Genomic DNA, 25,534 nt, shown 5'->3' with positions numbered 1-25,534 from the left:
AGGCTCACCCTTGTTATGCTGGATAAATCGGTCCAGAGCATCTTCAGAGAAACTCTGGATGGGGTAGTGATCCAGGCAGTCACCTTCCCTCACTTGGGTACTGCTTCAGAGATTGGGGATCTCATAATTTGCATTTTTAGACTGATTAATTTTAATTGTGCAATTTTAATGTTTCATTTACATATGCACATTTATTTGTGATGCAGATTCACCTCAAGTGAGAGTGCGAAATGGCAGGATAATGACAGGTTTCATGGAAATAAATCTTGGATACATTGACAGCCACTGAAGCATTAATATTTCAACAATACTAATTAGCTCTCTCTCTATATATGGTACAATTAGAAGCCACTGGAGGTTTCCTTTAAGGCTGAACACCAAAATACTCATGCCAGGTGAAAAAAATTATGATCCTCATTTCATTCATTTTCACATCCCCTTGTGCATTACATTGTGTAATATTAACTAGGCTGCCAAATAGTTACTGAATATACAGTAATACATCGTAACAGGAATGTAGGGAGTGTAACACGACATAAGGATAAAGGGCCTCTCCCTTTCACAGCAAATTTGCAACTTTAAAGTTGCAAATATATCTGCCTCAGTAGAGCAAGCCCTAGGGTTGCTCTTTCATTGACAGGGAGCAGTTTTAGACCCTTGGCAAACACAGGCACAAGGGTTCAAAACCTACCACTCTTTACTTTATCTTGCACAGTAAAAGCTGTCAGTTAAGTAAAACTGTAAAACACCTGTAACTATTTCTCTAGCTCTGTTCTGTCGTTGCTCTGGAGCGTTCCTGGGCCTTAAACCAGTGCTCTCTTCAGACTCCAGGTTCCCACTTCTTATAAATTCTTCCTTCCTCATACTGTGCAGTATGTCTCTTTATGGTGCACCCAGTATCTTTCCTTTTCGGTTAAAAGGATCTCTCCCACAAAAATTTTGCCTACGTCCTCATCCCCAGGCTCCTTTTGTGTTTCTGCATTCACTCGTAAGTCTCTTATGCACCATAAGTACTTTGAGTCAACGTTAACAGCTGCTTTCTTTTCTCCCTGTGTCCTGTCTCCAACTCAAAAAACAAATTGGATCAAACTATTTTTATCCAGAATGTAATCAACCTATTTTCCTAGGACATGCCCAGCCAAATGGGCACATCCAAAGTTTAACTAGCCTCTTTTGTCCCATTTTGGAAAGCTGAAGGTGCAGAAGCTCAGCAGAGAAGTCTGGATTCCTCACAGTGCTGAGGCACTCACTGATACAGTAGCTTTATACAGCTACTGGAAGATGCACATTAACTGATCCTCTAAACTGGCACCAAACGTGCCAGTTTTCTTAGACAAAAGGGGCCTTTTTGGTCTTGTCTCTGTAAACAGTATCAGACAGAAAGATACAGAGCTGCTTTATTAAAGGCCAAGACAAACAGAGGAGCATTCTTCTTCCATAGTATCCTACCAGCTTTGCTTCTAGCCTTGCCAGGGAGAAGGGAACATAGATTATTTGGGACACTCTCCTATTTCTGTGTCCTAGGTCATGCTATGCAGGATTTCAGAAATACAGAAGAATTTGGAAATTTCATTGTATGGTAGCACTTGAAGTTTTCTAGATATTTTGATCTTAGGATCTGATTTCCCTGGGATTAGCTGTGTTGCTGTCAATAAGAGAAAGCAATTCTCTTCCGGAAAGAAAAAAAGGCCATACCTCCACTCCATACCTCCACTGCTGTTAGTCTCTGCAGCCATTTGGCTTATACATTATTTCCATAAGATAGAGACAAATAACAATAGTTTTTTATTAATCTTATAACGCTTTTCCCCTCTACCACCTTCCGATGCCTGCTAAAATGCTCTTTCTGGAAATATGCCTTCCTATGCTTCAGCAATGTCAAGTATTTGATCTCTCTCTTTTAAGAAAGCTTTTGTTTATTCCACAAGAGAAAGAAGGCAGACACCTGCTTCAAGTGGCTTTAGAATAGAACATAACCAGCCTTTCAGCTTTAACTGTGCTTTTTCATGCTATGATAGATTTAAGAGTCATGCTCCTTGTTATTTAAATAGGCTCCTTTTGTATCTGAAATGTATAAAGGAATGTTTGCAAAACCATACATCCTCTAGTCATTTCAGCACCAGCCTCAGATAATCGTAGTGTAAATTGTGTGGGATACACTGTTACGATGTCAGTGCTCATCTCTTCCCTGGCATCTGTACTTACTACCACTGCCACTGGTAGCTTACTAACTACTGGATAAGCTCTAAACTGTAGCAGATCCTTGTTGATTCCCAAACACAGCAAACTACATGGAAACCACAGCTGCACTGTCACTTTTCCACTACTGTAACTGGGATTACTTTAGCCAGGCACATTAGAAACCTTCCCGCGCAAGAAACATTTTTTGTTCCCTCTTTTTTTTTTTTTTTTTGAAAATCAATCTTAAATATACTTTCCAATTCATGATAAGCTGACTGTGCAATCCAGACAGGAACCAAGTATGCTTTTGTTATCTGCACATACTAATGCAGTCTGTCTGCTCAGAAAATTGCTCTAAACTACTTAAGAAGAGACATAGGAATGTTATACCATAGGCAAAACAAGTCAGCCCTGTACAAGAAAGCTGAGTTACTGGAAAAACCTGAGACATGCCTCTGAAGAATGTTTCAAGATAACTTAAAAAAGCGTATTGAAACTGAACATTGTTTGAAATACCTTCTAATGTCTAGCGTATATTTAGAAAGAATATACTCAGGTAGGATATTTAAGAAGAGATTTTTTTACCTGGGTTTCATTTTTATTATTATTTTTATTATTATGCTAAATTATCAAGTCACGACTTGCCTGGCTTTGCCAGAGAGCTTCTGGGAGGTCTAGGAAATTTTACTGTGAGCTTAATACTGTCGGGAGGAGCAAGAAACATCCTCTAACTAGACACTTGCTTTCAATATCCTAAACTGGATGCAGACCCTGGTAAAACAGCCCAGGTATGTTCTGAAAGAGCAATGAAATGTTATGCTATAAGGCCTTGACTCCTTAAAGACAGAGTGCTGAATTCTGTCCATGAGGTCTGGGGTTTGTACTAACTGCTCTTCCATAGCAGCAGCAGCAAGGGAAAGAGGCTTGCACTCTCTCCTCGACTTAAAAGAAGACAAAGAAAAGAAAGAGTGCTGCCATGTCTATCTAAGCACCCCAACTGCATGTGCAAGTTCAGCATAAACCCCAGATCATGTGATACAGGGATATGCAATAGCTCATTCCCTACAGTAATCATACCTCCTCTTTTCAAGGACTTGCATAAAGATGACAGTATGAGCAAGCGTCTTAGTAACAGCCTTCAATGCCTCAGTAACCTTAATAAACACTCTCCTTTTCCTCTTCTGAATCAGTAAGTGGACTTTCCCAGAGAGGTAACCCAGCAGCCACTGGCAGAGACAGAGTGTTTACCACACGAGGAGAGCAGATATCTGGGCTTTCCGCAGGGTGAGGTCTGTATCATTTCCTTCTCACTATCTGGCTTACCTTTTTGCAATGGCCAGCTTAGCTTAACAAGACAAATCTCCTCTGCGGTCAATGCAGAGAAGGGTTGAGAGAGAGAAGGGTTGTTCTGCATCACCTTCTAGGGGAGTCCAACTTCCTCTCCCTCCCTGGTTAGGGAGGAAGGCTGAGGAGGACAGCCGCAGATGGTTACGGATAACCCCTGCGACGCCTCCCTCACACCTACCACCCAGGGTGGGTGCAGGGTCACTGTGGGCACTGGAGGGCACAGCACAGAGCTGCTCCTTTCTCTGCTCAGCTGCATGGCAAGATGCAAAGCCCCTCCACATTGGGAGGAGCCCAGCTCCATCCCCTTCTCTTAGCTCTAGTGGCACTTTCAGTGGCTTTGCAGACCTAATCATGTGAGGAAAACTGAAAGGTGTTAAGTGCCTGAGGAGAAAAGGAATCACATTAAGGAGATACCACTTGATCCTGGAAACATGGAAAGCGAATTGCCAAAAATTCCACATAGCAAATTAATTGTGAATGTGCAGACACCTTGCTGAGGCAGAGCAACAGGAGTGCTAACGTTCCTCACCACAAGCAGAGAACTAAGATCCCTTCTTAAATACCTGTTGCCTTCTGAGCCATTTAGGGTTTTTGATGCTGAACTCAAGACTAACCCTTTGATAGGTTTTGTGGACCTCTTAGATGGCAGGAACTGGCTTGGCTCCCCTCAGCCCATAGCACGGCGGCCAATACAGTCTCCTGAGGGATCAGGCACCCAAGCAACATGAAGATGCAACTCCTGCCCCGCAGCCAGCTAGACTCCAAGCACTTAGAGTTCCCTTTCCTCTCTTTCTGCTCTACCATTAGGGTGTTTGCTGGCACGCATCCTATGAAGCAGAACATAAGCTACACATGGACAGCCAGAAAAAGAGTACTGCAGTCTCTTAACACATTCCAGTAAGCGTAAGCCTGATGCATAGAGGGCTGCTCTGGGGGCTTATGGTTTGCACCTATTCTAGCTTAGTTGCAAGTGCTGAAATTCAGGTGGATTCTGACCATATTTTATACTTTATTTTTTTCCCTGACAGTACTACTGGCAAATAGTTATTTCTTCTCTTCCTCAAGTAAATTAAAAAGAAATAAGATTAGCTTTTTTCCCCTTGCATGGCATCATGGCCTTGATTGGAAAAATGATTAGCTCCTGGAAAAGTGGCTTGTAGTTTCTTCAACAAGGTGATAGATAATGAATGTGGCAGTAGCTGTTAAGTTACGGGAAAATAATCACCTCTTGCCAGAAAGACGAGCATAGCTTGAACTTCTAGCTCATAGTTGCAAAGGACATCATAAATCTTTGCATTTTAGCCTGAGGAACATTAACATAAATTGTTTCCAAATGTTCTAGACCTGCATGGCTTATGTCACCAGAGTTGCCAGACACAAATCTTCCTTTCTCAGGGGAAGGAAAATAAACAGATAGAAAAAATCTCCATGTGCACAGTTCTTTTGGAAAAAAGTCATGTGGGAGAGGTGTGTGTACATGTTGGGGGAAGATGAGGCTCTCCGAAGAGCTTTTATTTCCTGATCAGGTGGCTAGCAGAACATCGTACTCTCAGGGCACAGGTAAAGCCCTAGTCCCACTGAGGTCAATAGCAAATTCCCCTCTGGCTTCTACAGGGGTTTAATTCTGTATTTCCACATACCATTAGAACAAGACATCAGAGCTTCATCTCACTACATAAAATTTGATCCCTACCTTTTGCAGATACTTTGTCCCTGCTTTTTTCTCTCTCTTGTGTGTGTGAGGCTGTACTTTTCAGTGTTCAACAACTCCCTATAGGGTGTTGAAATAAGAGATGCACAGCTCTTACCAGGCTTGGAAATATAGCTGGAAAAAGCAAAGTTAGGGGCTGATAGTCCCTTCTTCCAGTAGTCAATACGGTCCTGGGATGGGAGAAGACTAGATGATTTCTTAAAGTCATTATGAGCCCTAATTTTTATGAGGTAGTATGATAACTTTAATAATTATTTCTAGTAAAATGAATCTATTTGACTGGAGAGAGGAAGAAGAGGAAAAGAAGTATAATTTTTAAGTTAGTCTACTACTTATTTTTCAATAATTTTCATACCAGTTCTCACTTCCTGAAAGACATCATCTGGGTAGTGCTAACATTTGGAATAAGCTGTAACTTCTCTTCTGAGCATGCAATGGAAAGATGTTTTTCTTTTCGAGATGCACTTGACATCTTATGTTGTAGGAGGGAGGCTCTATGGCAGAGGTAATTTCTCATGATAATGTTGAAAGCAATCTGAAATAGCATATGTATAAAATGACCATTGTGATGAAATCTAAAGACCGTGTTGTACCACAAAGACGTCTAATAAAGGCAAGTCTCTGGCCCCACCAAGCTTACAGTCAACAAATATCAAAGAGAAGAAGATGAAATAGATTACTGGCAAGGAGATTGAATTGTGTTCCATGTCAATCCACAGCTACCAAAGTTTTGAGGGCTTTTAAAGCCCAAAGCAATTCATAAAACCTATTCTAAAGCAAAGAATGGATTTTTGCATATATCGTGAATACCATGCATGCAGCAAATATTTTTGCATCTATCACGGACCTACTGACTAGCAATGTAAAGGACTATGTTACGTAAGTAGCAGGCAAAAATATTGCTCAGTATGATTTTGCATTTCTTGTTTGTAAGATAATGAAATGATTTATTTGACATTCCCCCTAATTCTTCACTAGGCAGACCTATGATTACTTTATATTTAATTTCTTCTCTCTGAAGAAGAAAAAAAGGTTAAATACCATGAAAATAGCATTAGTGGATAGTGAGATCCAGTCCAACATCCAGATTTGAACAGCCTGGAATTTGAAGATGCTTCACTCTCAATTCTAACTTTCTGAAATCACATCAACCTGAATTCCTAACTTTAAGAGATATTGCTGTGAAATTGGTGCCAGATCCAATGAAAGTTCAGGTAACTAACTCCAAAATGCAGACCTTGGAAATTTTCCCTTCTCATCTTTCAGTTTCCCAGATTCCTGGAACCATGCCTCTAACCCTGTCCAAAATTGCCCCCTTAGTGTCTTCACAGAGTGGAGCTCACCCCTAAATCTGTTTGGGAAGTAGAAATGAGGTCTCTCTCTCCCTACTCTAGCAGGGGCTCAATGCAGTGTGTCTTAGAGCACATTTAACAAAATCAGACCCCTTGCAGGATATGGGGAAAAGTGCCACTATATTTTATAAAACAGTGGCAGTGGCTTCTATTAAATAATGCTTACCCCTGCTCCTATGAAGAAAACGTAGAAAATATTATTACACTCAAGAAGAAACCTCCTGTAACAAAGACACTAGAGCATCCAATTCTGAGGGAAGAGTCCTTGCTTTCAGTCATAAACTATTTCTATATTTTGCATTTACTATTTCTATATTTTGCATTTAACAGCCTTTGGATGAAGGCCAGAAATAAAGGAATCACCTTTAAAGGAATCACACTTTTTGTTTTTTTACACATCTTGATTACAGAGAAAATTTTCACTCTTTGATATCACACATTTACTTCTAACTCAGGGCTGGAAAAAAAACAGTTTTGAAGAAAGCTGAAAGGTGAAAGTTTGTTAACAGCCCCTACTCACACCTCATTTTGTAATAATTTGAATTGATTGTGCAACTAAATCCTACCATTTGAAAAAAACGTCTAACAAGGCCTGAGAAAGAGCTACAGACTTCTGTCCTAGATATGCACCATTTGGACAATGTTACCAATCCGCTCAGATCCAGTCATACATACACCCACCACTTTATACTGGTCTGACTCCGTTCATTTTGCTGAAATTATCCCCTGGAAGGAAAGTAAGTCCTCTCTAGTTCTCTCTAGCAGCATAGGCCCACAGTGTAAACTTTTCCCCTTCAGAGGGCCCTAAAAACTTAACCAAACCCCAACTGCAAGGAACATAAGAAAATAATAACAATTGAAACCCTAGAAAAGAACTGAGAATTTCAGAATGCCCCGAGGGCAACTCCTGCAGCCAAAACAAGAGAACAAACTCCAAGATCAAGGAACCTTTGCCAAGAACACTAAGCAAGTAACCACTTTTTATTTTAAACAGAGGGCTGAAGCTAGCAGAAAGGCTGCAGCTGCTGTAAATGTCACATGGGTGTGAAAGCCATTAGTACTTAAAGCATTTAAGGCTTTATAGATCAAATTTGGCTTAAAGTGGAGATCATGCCTGGCAAGCAGTAAAGATCATGGAATACAGGTGGAGTGTGCTCCATCTGGGAAAGGCCACTTCATCAGGACACAGCTATGCCCTGCTCCTGCTGTAGCTGCTGAACAGATTGCAGGTGTAACACACGCTTCAAGCCTCAGGTAAGAAAAACGCTGATGACTCTAATGAAGCCTAGAAACAAAATAAATTGTCTCAGGCAATAATAAACATTCAGGCAAGTAATCAAAGGCATTTGTGTCACTGTTGCTTGCATATGCATCCAGAAAATGCAGGAGACACAGAAAACTGAAGGAGCAACTAGCAGGTGTCCCTGCTTCAGAGAAGCAGATACATCTTTTGCTGTTTCTTCAACGTGCTTTTCCCTTTCCAGAAGCATTACTTGAAATTAACCTGACCCAGGGTAGCCAGCTCTCATTTGTGTCCCGGTTCATCATAGCTGATGGATAACTCATTCACCTGCATCAGAGAAGAAACAGATATACAACCATAAACTGCACATCTCCTGCTGTTAACAGTTCCCAGGGCCCTACATGTGAGCAGAGTGGATGCCTGGCTCAGTGCAGGGCAATAATTGCCAGATATTGGCTTATCGAGAACATACAGAAGGAAGGAGTGGAAGCACATAACAGTGGTGCTTGATAGCCTGTATATGACTAAAGTCTACTAGCAATGCAAACTTCATCTCACTGAAGAGGTGTTGCTCCTTCCTGAGGCATGCTGGCTCATCATCTGAAGGTGCTTGGCTCCCTCCATTGGCTACAGAGGTCACTCCTCACTTTGGGGGCTGAGGGTTAAACTTAATTTATATTCCTTAAGCATCCCATGTGAATTCCTCACAATGAGGTTTTACTCATATTTATCTCTCTGGTCTCCAGTGCTAGCTCCTGTAAAAGGTAGGTCAGTGGATGGCTAAAGTAGATGGGTTACCATCTTTATCCAGCACTGCAAGGTTTATAGCCCAGTTTCTTCCCAATTGTGTTGATCTATCTGACTGAAAGTTGAATTGAACTGGAAGTACAATGTGGTAAGCTGAAACTGATAATAAGCTCTTCTTTGGGGTTTGGGCCAACAGAAGCTCAGTCTGAAATCTATCTGCTTCTGTCTTTGTGGCAGGATAGCTGGACTCCAGACACCACCATGACTGAACGCTTTGACTGCCACTACTGCAAAGAGTCCTTGTTTGGTAAGAAATACATCCTGAGAGAGGACAGTCCCTACTGCGTGCAATGTTATGAAAACCTTTATTCCAACACCTGCGAGGAATGCAAAAAACCCATAGGTGCTGATTGCAAGGTATGCTGGATTTGTGTCTTGTTACAGAAATCTTGACAGAGTAGCCTAGGTACATCATCCCCTAGCTGTAAGCACCTCTCTTCATGGTCTAAGGCAGAAAGAGGAAGGTCTCTATGTGGAAAACACTTTTCCTCTAGCATCTTATTCACTAACAGGATGAATGAATGATTTAGCTCTCCAAAGTGCTAGATACTTTTTGAGAACTGATGGGAATGGAGAGTACTTAGCACCTTTAAGAGAGCAGCTGAGGAATAAGTTTTCAAACGTTTGTTAATTTGGTATGTCGGCTTTGCGTACTGCACAGACTACTGAACTCAGGGAACAGTGTCATGAGTGCTCAGGACCTTTGGCTAGAGGGCATGATGTATAGGATTCATCTCACCTAACTTCAGATGTCAACAGTTGCCTCTCCGTGTGGTCGAGAGAGAGGAAAAGATGCTCCGCAACAGAAAAAATTTAAAGCATAACAAAGTTTTTCAGGTGTAAAATGCAACCTTTGATATTAAAAACACAGATGATGCTTCCATTTTCCCCAAAGTTAGTTAACAGATTACATTTAGGGAATTTTGTTCAGAGGTAATAAGTGCTAGCATTTTAATATATCATTAAAGATGAACACCACCGCCGTTATGCTGGAGCTCTTACAGGTGTCTGAAACTCAACTCAGTGCTCTCAGCTGGAAGGATTCATGAGTTCTTTTCAATGGCTGCCTAGGGATCTTTCTTGGTGGGAGACCATGCTTTCTGGACCCCTATTTCTGCTTCTTACCACTTCCCTGATTTACCAAGCATGTTAATAGAAACACAAAAGCACTCTTCTCCTTTTATAAGCCATGAGAATCTGATGTTAGAAAGCATCACCATCCCATTAGGAAGGTCAAACTGTCCTTGGGTCCAGCTAAGACCTGAAAAGGTGGCAGAAGTCAGTTTTGTCTACCTCTAGACCAGAGGGAGCTAAGCCACTGCTGGCTTTACAGTGACCATAATTCAGGTATCATCAGGAGAGAAGACCTGTGATATCAGAACTGTGCTGAATCCAATCCAACCCCATCATAACGAGCTTTCTGTGGGCTCATAAAGACCATCTCAGAACCTTACCAATTTTTGTGCTTCACATTTTTACTACTTTCTTTGGAGATTCCTGCATGCACTCAGGAAAAGCTGCCAAATCCTGAACCATGGAAATCTGGCTAACACTGACCTGAGTAACAGGCCAGTTAGTTAGAATGCATTTACAATAATTAGCATCTTAAATGCAGACTGATGATAGTGGAGTCTAACTAAAGATCAAAGGAAAGAGTGTGAGGCAGACCAGAGAGGCCCTGCTCGCTTGCGCTATGCAGTGCTGCGCCACGTGGAAACACCTATCTGACCCAAATGAGGTGTGACCACCTGCATTTCCTTTAAATTAGCCAAAACACTGGAGTGCTCTCCAGTTTTATGCCAACTAAATGAAGACAGATGATATTTGACCCAGGGCAGTGTTTGTTGGACTGCCATGGATAGCCTTCATTCAACATATAACCTCCTCGCACAAGTTTGACGTGTTCAAAGTTGGCCAAGAGTTTCAATGGCAGAGTGACTTTGCATTAGAATAGCAATTTGCATCAGGTGGCTATGGGATTTTTGACTGGTACAAGAAGATCTAACATCTGATTTCCTATACTGTCGATCCATAGATTGAAACAGCAGCTAGTCCCTATTACTGGTACTACCACCCTCCTACTAGTTTGTAAAATCAGAGTTATAAAAATATATACAGTTTTGGATTGGGAAAAATTCAGTTACGTCTTCCAAACCGATCTATCTCATTCTATTGGAAAATCAGTAGGAAAGCCCCTTTCAGAAGCCTTAGAAAGGTGAGAATGTTTCACCGTCACAACAGGGAACTGGTAATAATCTATAAGAGGGTATAACAGTGCCAGCTTTCCTACAGTTCATAAATTAGAGCTGGACTGACCTGAAAAAGCAAAATATTTCTGCCCCCGTTCTAGAATGTACTTTGTTTTAAGGTCTCTTTCTAATCCCCTGAGAAGATATTTCTATGTGTTGACATCCAAGAATTTCAAAATTTGGACTGGCTTCAGCAAATCTCGGACAAAGTATTCGGGAATTAATCAGACTGAACTTTTCAACCCAGATTTACGGATTTAGGGCGTGTGGGTGTTATCTGATATACTACTTTGCTGTGGTTTTAAACAAAACATTCTCTAATAGCAGATAGAAATAGAAAAAAAAACTAATTATCTGCAATGTAAGAATATATTATAAATGTAAAGAAACAAAACTACATCTGGAGAAGACAATTACAAGATAGTAAATAAAGATTTCTTAAATAGTTGAAAATTGTACCAAAAACAAAGGCATCCTTTTTTGTTTCTGAACTGCTGTTTGTGCCTGTCCATCTTTCACCCTGCATTTTTTGAACCTGTTGACTAATTTTAACCAAATCTTATTAGAAGGATAAAAGTTCCAAACTTATTATCTTTTGATAAGTTTTCTGGGGGGAAAAAAACCATACCAACATGGCTGAGTAGAAAAAAAGATATCCTACTAATGCTCCCACTGAGAGAAAAACTACAGCAGTTCTTCAATTACAGTAGCAGACACCAGAACACATCTGAGAGCCCTTATAACTGCCTCAGCTACACAAAAACTTTTGGTCAAAGCTTGCATACAACATGACAGAGGATAATTCAACCATGAAACAAAATCACAAAAAATCATATTTTTGCTCCTCGTTAACTATACATATACACATAAGTATATAAACATGTAATGGATATACACATATATTGTGCATAGTTGGATGTATGTGCTCCACACGTCTTAAAATATTTTCATCTTCCCCTGAACAAAGTCAGAACATGCCTTGAGTGAAACTGGCATGTTTACTGCATGTGCAAAGAGTGGGCTCCATATTTATTTGTGTGTTCTGGCATAGCCTTTATACAGCTGTAAAATTCAGAAACAAAATTTAATGGAGTGACAGTGATACCAGAAAGTGTAGCATCCAGGCCTGTCTATCTTCCAGGGGGACCCACCCTCATATCTGCAATAGACCCCCAAAGGCTCCATTTCACTCTTACCTCAGATCCTCCCTTGGGAGTCCTTTCTAGGCCACCTCTGGTTATTCTACACTGGGAAGAGCTGAACTGAGAACTTGGCTGCAGTTAAGATGCTCCTAATTTCACCCTGCAGAGAATTTTCTCCTTGAGGAATGGCCGTGTAGTTAGTCTACATCTGCTTTTTAGGACTCGCAAAAACATGAGACTATGGAGCAGGGTTAAGATTTGGAGCTCCTCGTTCTTCATACTTACCCACAAAAGTGGGTGCAAAGTACTACCTTAACTGTGAGTGAAGAATTAGCTTTGATAAATGCTTATTTGTCTGGGTGAAAATTACCACAAACAAACAAACCACAGAGACGCACACAAGACTCTTAGTGGCAAGAATAAGACCATCCCCCCCCCCCATAGCAGCACGAGTTACATCAAAGTAAAACAGGTACTGACAAGAAAAGAGCCAGCTTTCCATCTCTGACATTAGTGTAGTGGGTTTTTTTGGTGTGTATCAGCACTGCTGCACAACATCATCTCACCTGAGTTAAACTTAAGCCTGCTCAGCCACTGGTAACAGTCAAACTTTGATAGAATTGGCTGTAAGAGAGTCAAAGTGGTGCCAGATTTTCACCCCGTGTCGTAACTACAGCACAGACGGCCATAAGATATCTATCCGAAGACAAGCTTTCTTTGAATTTGAAGCAGGAGAAAATTTGTTTCATTATCTTCTAAACTTTTTCTGTGGTAATTTACGGTTAACTGTGAACACAACTAAGAAATACCTGATTTATTCTTTATTTTAAATGCGGCTCTTCTACAAAAAAAAAATTAACTGAAGGACAACATGTGGTGTAATTACACCTTTGGATTTAGGCCATTTTGTTAACTGTAAACAGTGCTAGCTGGTGTTTCTGAAGCTTCCATAGGCAGATTAAAAGCTTTATATAGTGAGTGGTAGGAGGCACTGGCAGACAGGAGAAAAATGTGATGCCATTTCTCTTACAGCTGTTGCACATTATCCATATACCATCAAGCTCTAATAGAAATTTACTCTTAAAAAATTTGGTGGCATTTCATAGTCTATGTCTCTGGTGAATGCTCGCTGCTCCTACTGCTTCACATCTCTGCTTGCCTGAAAGAGGGAGCATTCTTTCTTGAAATCCATCCATTTGTTCTCATTTGCTTTAATTGCTTAAATGTGACTTTTGGTTGATTCTAGCTTTTTGAGCAGTTTCTTTGCAGGCCCTTTGGCACAGAAACCATCACAAATACAGGAAATACCTACAATAATCCAAAGCTTAATACAAGCCACAAGCTGGCCTTGGCAGGGAGGAGGGGATGAAAACTCTCCCTGAGAAATCTGAGAATGAAATTAAAAACGGATTGTGATATAAAGCTACTGTGTCAATACCTAGGCCAAAAATTAATCAAAAGGGTCAGTCTTACATAGAAACTAAGCAGAAGATAAAGCCTCTAGTAATATACAGCAGCAAAGGGAGAAATGATTTGTCTTTAATTTTTAAACCTTTTGCTTAGTTGCAACACTTCTTCTGTTCATTACTGAATAATCAGGCTAGTTGTGCAGTAGAGTGGTAAGAAGACAGATAACCTTCACCTCTTTTCAGATCATTGAGGTGCTTGGGTCAGTACCACGTCACTTAATTTAGCCTCTTCTAAATTCTTCTTGATAGGAAAGTACCCGTCTAATATATTTAAGTGTTCTGCTAGAGGCTGAATGCCACAGCTTTTCTGGTGTTGTACCCCATTTCCTCTGCTCAGGCTTTCTAATAAAGCCTCGTGACAAGCAAAAAAGCTTGATATACTTCTCATTCATGAACAAATATGTACAGTTACTCTTCTAGTAATTACCTTTCTAATCTCCTTTTTCCTGTTGGGTCCCCACTGAGAGCCAGTTCAGGAGAAAAGGTAATACATAGTGGCTTAAGTTTACTTAGACCTATAAAGCCAGAGTAGAACACAGTACAGTTGCAGGAGATAAGGAGTTTATGCTTAACCCAGTTACCTAGTAACTATAGGCTTGTGGCTTTTCCAATCAAAAACAGAAGTCACAGGCAGTCCCGTCCTAGAGGCCAATAAACGATACTGAATCAAAGCTACACAGAACTACGGAAAACTATAAAATAAATCACCATTTTACCAAGGCTGAAAATGGCTATCCTGATAATGTTGTCTTCGAGGCTGCCATTATGAAAACAGGTGAAAGTAAAATTAAGTGTTTAAAAGGCAAAGCAAGCTGCTTTTCAAAACCCTAAGTTTCAAACAAATTGCACAACGGATGACTGAAAAGTTTTGGAAAATATAGAATCTGCTCTAAGTTTTGCTTACACTATATTCTTACAGTCCTTCTGTATTTCTCCCTGCAAATTCTGCTGCAGGCTTTATTGTAGCACTACAGAGGTGCGCACTGCCCTTCTCCCCTTTACTTTCATTAGTAACATGTTTGAAACTGGGCTGGAACTCTTTGCACTTCATCTCCGAAATGCTCATACAGGCCAGACCCATATCCATGAGCATCTGTGTGCACTCATCTGTGTACACGTAAACCTCTTACCTGTGAAAGCATGTGTGTGCTTTATCTAACAAGAGCATGGGATTGCCATTTTTCATAGACAGGTGCATAGACAGATTGCAGAAAAAAGTCTCTTTCCAGATTTAGGCAACATAGGAGGCTGCATTAAAAGCTACAGTTAAAATATGCATCAGGGATTTCATTTCCCTCAAGCTGCATAAAGTAGCTATGAAGTCATGCTCATCAATATTTTAAGGATACACTCCAGTTTTGAGTCCGCAATAGCAATCTTCTGTATCTGTTCTTCCTGGAAATCTGTGCAATAAACAGGAATTAGTTGTAAATCACTTGCATCCTCTTCTGCGGGAACAGATTTATTTGAGCCACAGACAGCCAGCATAACCTAGAGCTTGCAGGCCTAGAGTAGACCTGTTGCTCTTTCAGTTTAAGTGTGGACAAGCCTAACAGTCAGACAAGCTTGAAATCATCTTTGCACATGAAACTTCCCCAGTGTAGAATCTTTTCTAAATTAATACATCTACAACTAATGTACAAGCCAAAGGTTTCAGTAGATACACAACATACCAAAGTAGAGAAAACCTGATTTCCAGTGACTTTATCACACTGACCTAAGAACAACGATGGTTCAGAAGCTGCTTCACCAGTACCTTAAACTTTCTTGCTTTCGATGTGACAGGCTCAAAGAGAGAAAGCCATAGTCATTTCCACTGCCTAATATTCTTCTGCAGGTATGTTGAAACCAGATATCTAGGCAAACCTCCACGTTCAATGGCAGTGTCTGCTGTTATCAACCAAGCTAGCTAAAGAATGCTCAAATAAGCCTATATCTTGTGTACGAAAAAGAATGATTTTTACTGCCATTATCTGCACTAAAATACAAGATGCCAGTGCAAACACTTATGCAGGATAATGACCATAACAAAATATCTGCTACTTTGACTTGCCCAGCTAGTGTCTACAGAAGCTACTATCAAAAGTCTGACTTAAGTGTTAAAGCTCTTCTTTATTAAGACCTATCCTTGATTGTTGTCCCTATTATTCCTCTTCTAAAAGAAATACACCTTCTGCGAGATACATTTTTATCGATAAAACAAGGCGAAACAATAGCAAATATCAGCATATCAATTGTGAAGGTAAAAAAAACAAAAAACAAAAAACCTTGCAGAATATTGTGGAAAGAGGAGAAAGTGAGCAAGAAGGAAAAAATGAATACCTCCATTTCACAAGAGAAAGAAAAAAAAAATCTGTTGTCATTCCATTTCCTAGCAGGCGAATTTCACATTTTGGAAACCTCTGTGTTGGCTGTACATTGCATTTTTCCATTGAAAATATCATTCCTCTCTGAGATCAACATTAGGATACTCAACTTCCTTTAAAGAAAAAAGAATGTAAATAGCTTCCAAACAAACTTTTTTTCATTTTGATATTAGAAAAGATTGAGATTTTATGGTCAGAAATTGGGTTGTTTCAAAAGGATTTAACTCAAATGAATAGACAAGCTGAATAAACAACTATTTGAAAGCTGTAAAGTTGGAAGCTTACAAATTTTAACTCAGAGCACAACCCTGGAGATGAAAGACATAGGGGGCATTAATGCTTACTCGTGATGACAGAAGAAATTGAGGCGAGTAGAGCAGATATTCGAAAAGTTAATATCCTTTATTATAAGCTCAAATTCTCACTGAGGTTACTATAATTTAACAGGTGAGCTACACAAAACTATTTCAGTGTTTCTTGTTAGCTACTTATGAGAGCAAGGCTCCAGCAGACAAAACCTATTTTTATTTCAGGTTAACCTAAATCCATAGAATTTTTCAGTTGCTCTGGGCTAAGACTACATAATTGAAGTTAACTGTGGTTCAACTGACATATAGAAGTTTAGGTCAGAATAAGCTTGGCCACTATATATTACTTCTGTTTTACATGTGACAAAAAAATTCTGATATCCTACAGCTTATTCTTCCCCTTCAGTTAATCAAAATAATTCAGTGTTTGTATTTAAATTACAGTAAATCTTTAGGGGGAGGTATCAACAGATGAGTCTATTATCCCACCCTTTCTTTTAACGATCTGAGCTCTGTTTTGTCTGAAGTACCAAAGACACTGTTACAAGATCAGACCACCCTAAGTTTTAAAAGCCACAGTCCACCCTTTAATGTCACAATATTAGGCCTTTTTTTAAAGAATAAAAATACCAATGGAGAAAACTAAGGTGCATTTTAAATACTGAGATTCCAATGGATATCCCTTGGACAGAGTATTCGGAATCAATAGCTGTGGATGCAATGTGATGTCTCATTTTTCGGTGTATTCATTCACAGCAAAGAGTCCGTAGGCAGCACCAGCAAGGAGTCTGACCCACATTTACAACATAGGCAAAACAAAACTAAGACTTGGAAAAAAATGGTTCCTGTACAAAAAAGGAAGAGAGATCGGGTCAATTCCACACTTATTTGAAACCTGTTGAACTAAATATCAGAAATTTATTTGGAAAATGATTTCTGCCCAGCAATGAACAGTTATGAAATGACCTAGAAATCAGCAATAGCTAAGACAAATAGGGGCAGTCTATTATACCCAAAGGTTAACAAGTTCTAATCTAACTCAAAAAACAGGACTTTATTCTCAAAGGAAATACCTAAATAAAACTAGTTGTTCCTCTGAGGCATACAAAAAGGTTATCTTGAAGTGCATTTGTTAAAAGCCTATTGAAAGAGGGACAAAAGTTGTCATTAGCCATTTTTGGTAATCACATCAAAATGAGTTCATCCTCATCAGAACATTTTGTTTTCTTGAGCTGTGCAAATGAGCCTAAACTCCTGGCGGTGATTCAGGTTTGGACATATTTACATTCTCTGAGCTTCCAACTGTGCAGACTATTCATGCTGTTTACTTTGTGGTTTTGGATTCTACAGGATCTGTCTTACAAGGACCGGCACTGGCATGAAACCTGTTTCCACTGCTTCCAGTGCAAGAATTCATTGGTGGACAAACCCTTTGCTGCAAAAGAGGACCATCTGCTTTGTACTGATTGCTACTCCAATGAATACTCTTCGAAATGTAATGAGTGCAAGAAGACAATTATGCCAGGTTAGGATGCTTACTTTTTGGACTGAGAAAAGATTAGGCTAAACATCAAGCCCAAGCTCAGCAACAGCTGTGACAAATGTCTTTCCCTGACTCAGTCACTCTCAAGTCATGCTGAGCTTTGTAAATGCATTGTAACCTGTATTTTAACTTATTCCCATGACCAGATCACTTAATTTTCATAATGAATCTTAGTTAAAGCATTGGGCACATGAAATAGATTAACCCAAGTCTTGAAATCTAGTGCTTGTTTCATTTTGCATTTTCATTAATAAGCATTCGCATTTTTCTGTAGAATTATTTAATAAAAGACTTTTGAAGGCTGGGCAACTAAAACTGATATTTTCCATCCAATCCCAACTTTATATTCTGATTGGCTTCCACTGTTTGAATGACATAGGAAGCTTCAAATTTAACAGTTTACTTAACTCCCAATTTAGCTTTCTGTGTAAATACTCTGAGTTTAGCTTTTTAAATAAAAATGGAAAGCTAGTCAAAGCACCTCTAAAGTCTTCTTAAACGCAAAGATCTAAAGAAACAGGAAAGATCTGTTTTTCTCTTTCAAGTTACGTATAAAAGAAAATAGATGTCTGAAACATTAAGTCATAGTAGCAGATTGTTAAAATCTGATTTGCTAATGACAATACATACATTCTGTAATGATTTGAGGGCTTAAAGGGGATGGAATATTAGTCTAGAAATAAAGCCTTAAAGGGCAATTTGAAGAGTGCATATATACATGCTATATAATGATTATTGGTTATTTCAGTAGAATTTTTCTAGGGCTAGTTCTTACATTGGCCATCTTGGACAAAAGCTGCAAAACACAATTCTATTTGTGCACCTGACATGTTTTGATAAAGAGGAGAGCTTGATGATGATATAAGATGTAAAACTAGAAACAATAAAGATATTTAAGGGCAGATGGCCCTATCTATTGATTCAATATAAGCATCTCCTATTATTCTGTGTGCACCTGTTTTTTCAGATACAGCATTAACAACTGACATATTTGAGAATAGACAGTGCTAGCTTTAAAACTGGGAGATTTTTGTGTTTTGTTTTGTTTTTTAAAAGATACTTCATCAAATTCACCCTCATGATCAGTAAGCTTATTTATCGAACAGATCTCTGTGTCTGTTATGCAAGTTAAAGATTGATAAGCAGTAACGGAGGCTGGATTCAGTGACCCAGAGAATCCCTTTTCTTATAAACCGAAATGGAAGAAATCATTTTTAGGAAGCTTCACAACCACTGACTGGCCTTTAATTGCTTCCCCAGGATAGCCTTGATGTCACCACATTCGGAAAGCAGAACATCCAGCATATATTTTCTACATACATTGTACACCATGTTAGTACAGGAGCTAAAATGTAGCGCTATGGTCTTCAGCTGAAATGTCATTCATTTTGAGAGAACCAGCAAGTGGCTGGATACCCAGTATGGAGACTGTTAATGCCACGCTTGCCCTTTGCTTTGCTCCACTAAATGTACAATTCAGATTTAATAAAACATTATCATGATAAGCACATGAGATACTAAGGTAATTATAAGCTTGATCTTTCAGTCCTCCTGCAAACTGAACTCTCACTGACTTCAGTCCAGCAGGTAATAAACAGGGCTCTCCCTACCTTGTGTTTCAGTGATAACACAACCCCAGCCAAAAAGGTGAAAATAAAACTCTCCGCTATTCAATAAACTGTTTCCACATCTCCTTTCCCCAAGATGTCATTCCTTCAAGGACTGATTCATTTACTCCTTGGTATAATACAAAAAGTTACTAACACACAAAGTAACCTTCTTAAAAGGTGTCCACTAATAAAATGGATCAGAAATACTGAGGGATGTAAGTACCATACAGATAGATAATTAACAATACACTACACAGCTGCATGTCAATCCTTTAAAAAAAAAAAAAAACTCCTGAAGTGTCCCTCAGAGCTGAATCTAATGATACTGGAAAAAAAGGAAGAAAAATATGCTACTAGTAAAGAAAGCGGAATTAATACTTGGGAAGGAAGAAGTAGTAACACTTCACCCTATAGTAAGCGGGGTGGGAAGATGTATATAAAAGGAGATAGTACGGCTCTTCAGCATTAGCCAATACATGATAGGCTTGCCAGTCCTCTTCTAAGCGTTTGACAGCGTGCTTGTTGCTAGAGGCGTTGAGAGTAACACAGAACTGTAGGTATAATTTGTTTGCTTTTCCTTTGGCCAGTATCAACTATTCTGGTTCAAACTGAGACACAGTGACTGACACATTACATAAAGCGTACAGAAATCTGCCCATATTATGGGGCATCTCCAGTTTTCTGGAAGGGCTCAGAATCCATCTGTGTAACAGTTACTTTAGTTATTAACAGAATCTGTACTCTCAAAGCTAGTTCCAAACAAGTACATCCAGCTTCTAACTAGTACGCTACTTTTCTGCATTTCAGTAAACGATTGTTTCAAGACTTTTCTTCCTTTCACAATACGAGCACGTTTTAAATAAAACTGAAGCCAGAGAGAAAGCTTCTCCTCTCTTACTGAAAGTTTCAAGAGACAGACAACCATTTAGGATCTAGTGTTGTACAGGTAGAAAGCATTCCTAATTTATAGTGGACTTAGCGAGGACAGGAAGAGGGCCACAGAGCAGATATGCAATAACCCTTTGTCTCAAGCAGTAGCTATATTTTATGGGAAAAGGCAGGAAGCTTGCCAGGAACCAGCCAGGCACCTTGCAGCTGTCTGAAACACAAACAAAAGGGATCCTGAATGAACAAAGTCAAACTTTTAATGAGGAACGGCCTTACCTTCACTCAGCACTAACAGCAGCCTTTATTGGCATCTCCTCAATTATCCTAAATCATTTTATCCATTAGAATTCATTATTAATTCTAATAACGCCACAGAAAAGCAGCGTAGGCCTTCATTCTTTGGAGTAAATGTCTCTCCTCGTCATAGGAGAAGAACCAGTTATTCTCCAAAAACTTAAAACGGTATCTAATATCACGCAAAGCTAGTGAGAACATGAAATAGCCTGTATCTCACCACTGTAATGCTTACCGACTGACAATCAATTCAACATACAAATAAGAGTCACAAATTGGATAGGTCTTAGCTAAAAGAATTTCAGTTGATGCTCTGGTTGTATTACAGGTACTCGGAAGATGGAATACAAGGGCAACAGCTGGCACGAGACTTGCTTTATCTGCTACCGTTGTCAACAACCAATTGGGACAAAGAGTTTCATCCCTAAAGACACTCAAAACTTTTGTGTACCCTGCTACGAAAAGCAGTTTGCCATGCAGTGCGTCCAGTGCAAGAAGGTAAAGCTTTTCTGTTACTTCCCTAAAACCTCAGGGACTAAACTCCACCACATTTTAAAGTCAAGTAGGAAGAATATCTTATTTTTCGACATGTGATAGTTAAAAAGTTCAAAATCAGTTGATTTTAAGAGACGATAAAGTTTCAGGTCCCAACCTGCAAAAGACCAGCAGGCACAGCACTTACTGCAATGAGAATTCTCTTACTCAAGGTTAAAGATCCCTTTGTTTAGAAACCATACAGAGAAAATATTTTTAAAAATAAGAACTCTGCATTAGGATAACTTCATTCCCACTAAAATCAGTCATACCCCAACGACTTCACCTGGAAAGCAGGTGGTGTAAGACTTTCCTCTTCCTTTTTTTTTTTTTTTTTTAATATTCTAATTAAGTTCAAAATAGAGAGATCCACTTCACAGAGCAAATGCTTTTCCTGAAATAAATACTGGTAAACTTAATACACTCAGAAGTAGGACTATTTAGGCACAATATCTTTTATTTGTGTACTTCCTAAAGATCTATACATAGTCACAGCTAAGAATTTTAGAATTCTTCTCTAAAAAAAAAGAATTGTTTCATCACTTATGGAACTAATACATCTCAATTTGCTATGGGTATAGCCAAAGATGATCAAAACTATAGCTATATCCATAGTAAATCTCCCTTCCCACTGTTCCCTCATTTCAATTTTCCCCCAGCAAACTTCCAGCCACCACATTACCCAAACTTTCTTCCATGTCTGCTATCTGCTCTTGTACGGCCTTCCAGTCCAGCAAAGTTGCAGTCTGGTCAAACACGCTAACTGGCCAGAAACTACAGCCTCTTTGCTCCTATGCTGGCAAAACTGAACAGGTAAAAGCTAAGTTCTCGCAGCCTTTAATTTGAAGTAGATTTAGTTACTTTCACTATCTCCTATCTATCCAGCACTTTTTTTTGAAACTTCTAGGAGCTTTGTGTCTTAAAAGCTCTGTTCTTCTGGCTAGTTTAAGTATATTTCAGAACAGGCTCAAAAAATACCTGGGAAAGAGGTAAAGGGAAGACACAGATGAATAGACAAATTAAGTAGCATGATAACACACTAGCCTCATCTCCTAGGGGATCTCCCCTTAGTGAAGAAAGAAAGAAAAATTAAACTGAATGATTATACAGTTTTCTTGGGAACATTGAAAGGAACAATCAAGTTTAGTTTGTCTAATACCGGGGGGGGGGGGGGGGGTGGGCTGTTTGGCCATATTAGCAAAATCCCAGACTGAATCCAGAAAACAGAAAATAAAGATTTCAGCTGAAGTGTGAAAAAAAAAGAGTCTTTAACAAGGAAAGTAACAGAAAAGTTGAAACACACAAGGTAGTTCTTTGACTACCAAGAAAGGGACAGGTGAAGGAACAGAGATGAGAAGAATGCTAGGACATGCCTAAGAAAAATGACCTATAAAGAAGGCTGGCTTTAGAAACAGGAAGGACAGTTCAGAGTAAGATTATACAATATATGAGGAATAAAGCACTTTTAGTATGGGGCACCTTTGTATACATTGGGAAATAATAATGAACCATTTACATTCTTTTTCTTAAGGTCAGCTCCTGTCAAAAATGATTTTGCTGTTAAGCTTTCTTTCCCCACTACTCCTCCCGCCTGCAAAAGCCTTATCACCCTTCCTCCCTACCAAATCAAGACAAAAAACTTTATGCCCTCAAGAAAGCACTTTCTGCCTTACTTTCCATAAAACAGGCGATCACTACCGGAGGTGTTACTTACCGGGAGCAGCCATGGCATAAGGAGTGCTTTGTTTGTACTGGATGCAAAAAGCAGCTGTCCGGACAACGCTTTACCTCCAGGGATGAATTCGCATACTGCCTGAGCTGCTTCTGCAATCTCTACGCCAAAAAGTGTGCTGGATGCACAAACCCTATCAGTGGTAGGTATTTCATGACCAGAGTCTTTTAAAAAATGTTTTTTGTTTTTTTTTTTTTAATAAACTACTTCTAACATTAAAAATAGTTCAGTAACTCATTCTGAATAGCTTGAGAGAATCACCACACTCTTCAATTCAGGAATCTGTGCTATTTAATACTTATGATGCCTATCACCATGAGTGCTATTTTTCTGTTCACGTTAAAAGATGCATTTCTCTTCTGAACAGTGTAGTCCTTTCTATCACATCAGGTTTTTTTTCAAAATGTTGCTACTAAAACAAACCAATATGCTCTCATCAGTTAAAGGATATGCCCAACTGTAAATCTCTTCACTGACTTCCAACTTCTCAGCATATCGTATTCGAACGACCTGTTATCATTCCCAAGGTTAAGCAACAGCTAACTCCTACCAAAACAGAGACATTTGCCCCTTTTCTTTCTTCTCAGTACTGCTTCCATACCACTTATGATACCAACATTCAACTTCTCATGAATGTTTTTGCAGTTTACTAACTTGCTTCTTTCATTGAGGCACCTCTCCTTGAAAGCTATGAACCAAGTCATTGCCCAACCTGTAAGACTTCTTGGAAATGCACTTTCTGCAAAAGACAAAGTTAACTTAAACATTATAAGCATTCCAGTAAATCAATACCAAGCTTCCGTAATTCGTGTGCAGTTTCTGCCCTTTTCTTCTGCTGTATATTGCACTCCCATCGCACCGTCTCAGCTCAGACTGAGCTTAAGGGTTCATTTCTGCCACCTTCTATCACCATTGATTAACAGCCTAGTTCACTGACTCAGCTGAAAGCAACAGAACTACGTGAGGATGAAGGTACCACTCACACGGAATAAGGGTAGCAAAACGAGCATGGCAGAAAACAGACACAGATTTGTCAAAACTGCATTTTTTCATTACTGTATGTCAGATCTCCACAGCGATCTGTAAGGAGCACTCTGAAACAGCATCTCTTGATAGCTAATGCTCTGTTATTTTCCCATAACCAAATGCTTTTTGTTTTCAAATAGGACTCGGAGGAACCAAGTACATCTCTTTTGAAGAACGGCAGTGGCATAATGACTGCTTTAACTGTAAGAAGTGTTCTCTCTCATTAGTAGGACGCGGCTTCCTCACAGAAAGGGATGACATTCTTTGCCCTGAATGCGGGAAGGATATTTAAAGCTCAAAATGAGGGGGAGGGGGGACATGTGGCACCAGGAAGAAGCTGTGCTTGCAGTATATACTTCAAAATACGCAGACGTTTGGAACTAGCTTTGGCATTCTGTGTTTCTCTGTACCATTCATATCAATTAACCTTTTCCTTCAAGCTCTCCAGCACTGGAGGGAAAACAATTTCAAAATCTCTAGTAGCAGTGTGGGTGTTTAAGAATTTCTGTAGCTAACCAAAACTAATGCGAAACCTGAGAGACAAAACCATTTGGGTGTTATTGACATAATATACTTTCTTCACTAAATATTCCAGTTTAAGTATCTGATTTAATTTACAAGTAAGTGATAACAGTTCAAGGAGTATGATGACCACACACAAATTCATAGGTAGCTATTCAGGATGAAACCCTCAACCCATTGAAATCAATGGCAAAACACCATTCAATTTCAACAAGGCTGAGGTATCACCTCAATGTTCTTGAGCTATGTAACTAGAGTGTGCTGTCAAGTGCATAGAAAGACCGAGAATGTAGTGTGTTTTAATGTACAAAGACTTGTGCCATGCCATAAAGATAATGATAAAACAGTTGAAGTGGGAGTGCTGCATAACAGATACATATTTTATTGCATGACTAGCTGATCATTGTGTGAAGTACGAGTTCTGACTGACAGTGTCAATATTACAGTTAGTTGACATTACACTGCACATTGTATTTTTCAAAATAAAATCATTCAAAACAAAACTTTGTGACAGTGTTTTAACTAAATTTACATATTTGGTATTTACAAATAAAATGTGTTCACAGTCTTAAGAAATACAATGCAAGAGCCATTCAAATACAACCCTTTTTTGCCCCTGCAAGTCATTATGAATTCATAGAGTCTAAATAATCCTCGTATGAGAATTATTTAAATACTGATATAGCACTGCTATAGCAGATAAGTCTCCTACTAACTCAAATGAGTGGGAAATTAGCAGCAAAACTGAACTGTGTGAAAATACTTAATTGGCGGTAGCTGATAACACTGTTCATAGGCCATAAACTCAAAACTAAACATTGTTATTTTCAGCAACAGAGGAAGTCAAGACAACTCCAAAGGTGTTAAACTTTTGATTTTCACAAAGTCCTATACTAGGGCGTGACTTAACTTTGCTGTGTACTGCAATACTCAAACACCCTTTGCTCTGGCATCATTTCTGCTATGTTTTAGTACAAAGGCAAACTGCCAGCAACAGCGTTTTGGCAGGACAGCAACATTGAGAAGAAACAATCCAAAGGAGGATACCCTCTTCCCAAAGCAAACTTCAAGAAATACAGCCATGTCATGCAATGCCTGATCCCTGTACACTTTCCAGATGGAATTTATTTGTATGCAGCAAAAGGAGAAAAGCAGTCTTATCACACCTCCAACAGGGATACTCAGATGTGGAAATAAAAGTTAGGAGCAT

At 39.3% G+C, this 25,534-nt stretch overlaps 1 protein-coding gene across 8 annotated transcripts in view; it reads left to right on the top strand.

The window, feature by feature from the left end:
• Positions 1-24,843, top strand: part of FHL2 (four and a half LIM domains 2) — a 45,931-nt gene extending 21,088 nt beyond the window's left edge. For 2 of the 8 annotated variants that reach the window (XM_068925409.1, XM_009673822.2), the window contains exons 2-6: positions 8,819-8,998; positions 17,526-17,700; positions 20,839-21,008; positions 22,732-22,918; positions 23,943-24,843. In XM_068925409.1, coding sequence (XP_068781510.1) covers positions 8,843-8,998; positions 17,526-17,700; positions 20,839-21,008; positions 22,732-22,918; positions 23,943-24,094 — 840 coding nt within the window. In that variant the 5' untranslated portion in view covers positions 8,819-8,842 and the 3' untranslated portion in view covers positions 24,095-24,843. Of the gene's footprint in view, positions 1-2,816; positions 3,471-6,705; positions 7,846-8,818; positions 8,999-17,525; positions 17,701-20,838; positions 21,009-22,731; positions 22,919-23,942 lie in introns of those variants that run through there. The other 6 variants (XM_009673824.2, XM_068925418.1, XM_068925403.1 and 3 more) reach the window with 5 other exon arrangements.
• The last annotated feature ends 691 nt before the right edge of the window (positions 24,844-25,534 follow it).

The sequence above is a fragment of the Struthio camelus genome, chromosome 1 (genome assembly GCF_040807025.1).
Source record: "Struthio camelus isolate bStrCam1 chromosome 1, bStrCam1.hap1, whole genome shotgun sequence".
NCBI classification, from domain to species: Eukaryota; Metazoa; Chordata; class Aves; order Struthioniformes; family Struthionidae; genus Struthio; species Struthio camelus.
Note: the sequence above shows the minus strand (reverse complement) of the source record. Positions and strands in the feature narration are given on the sequence as shown.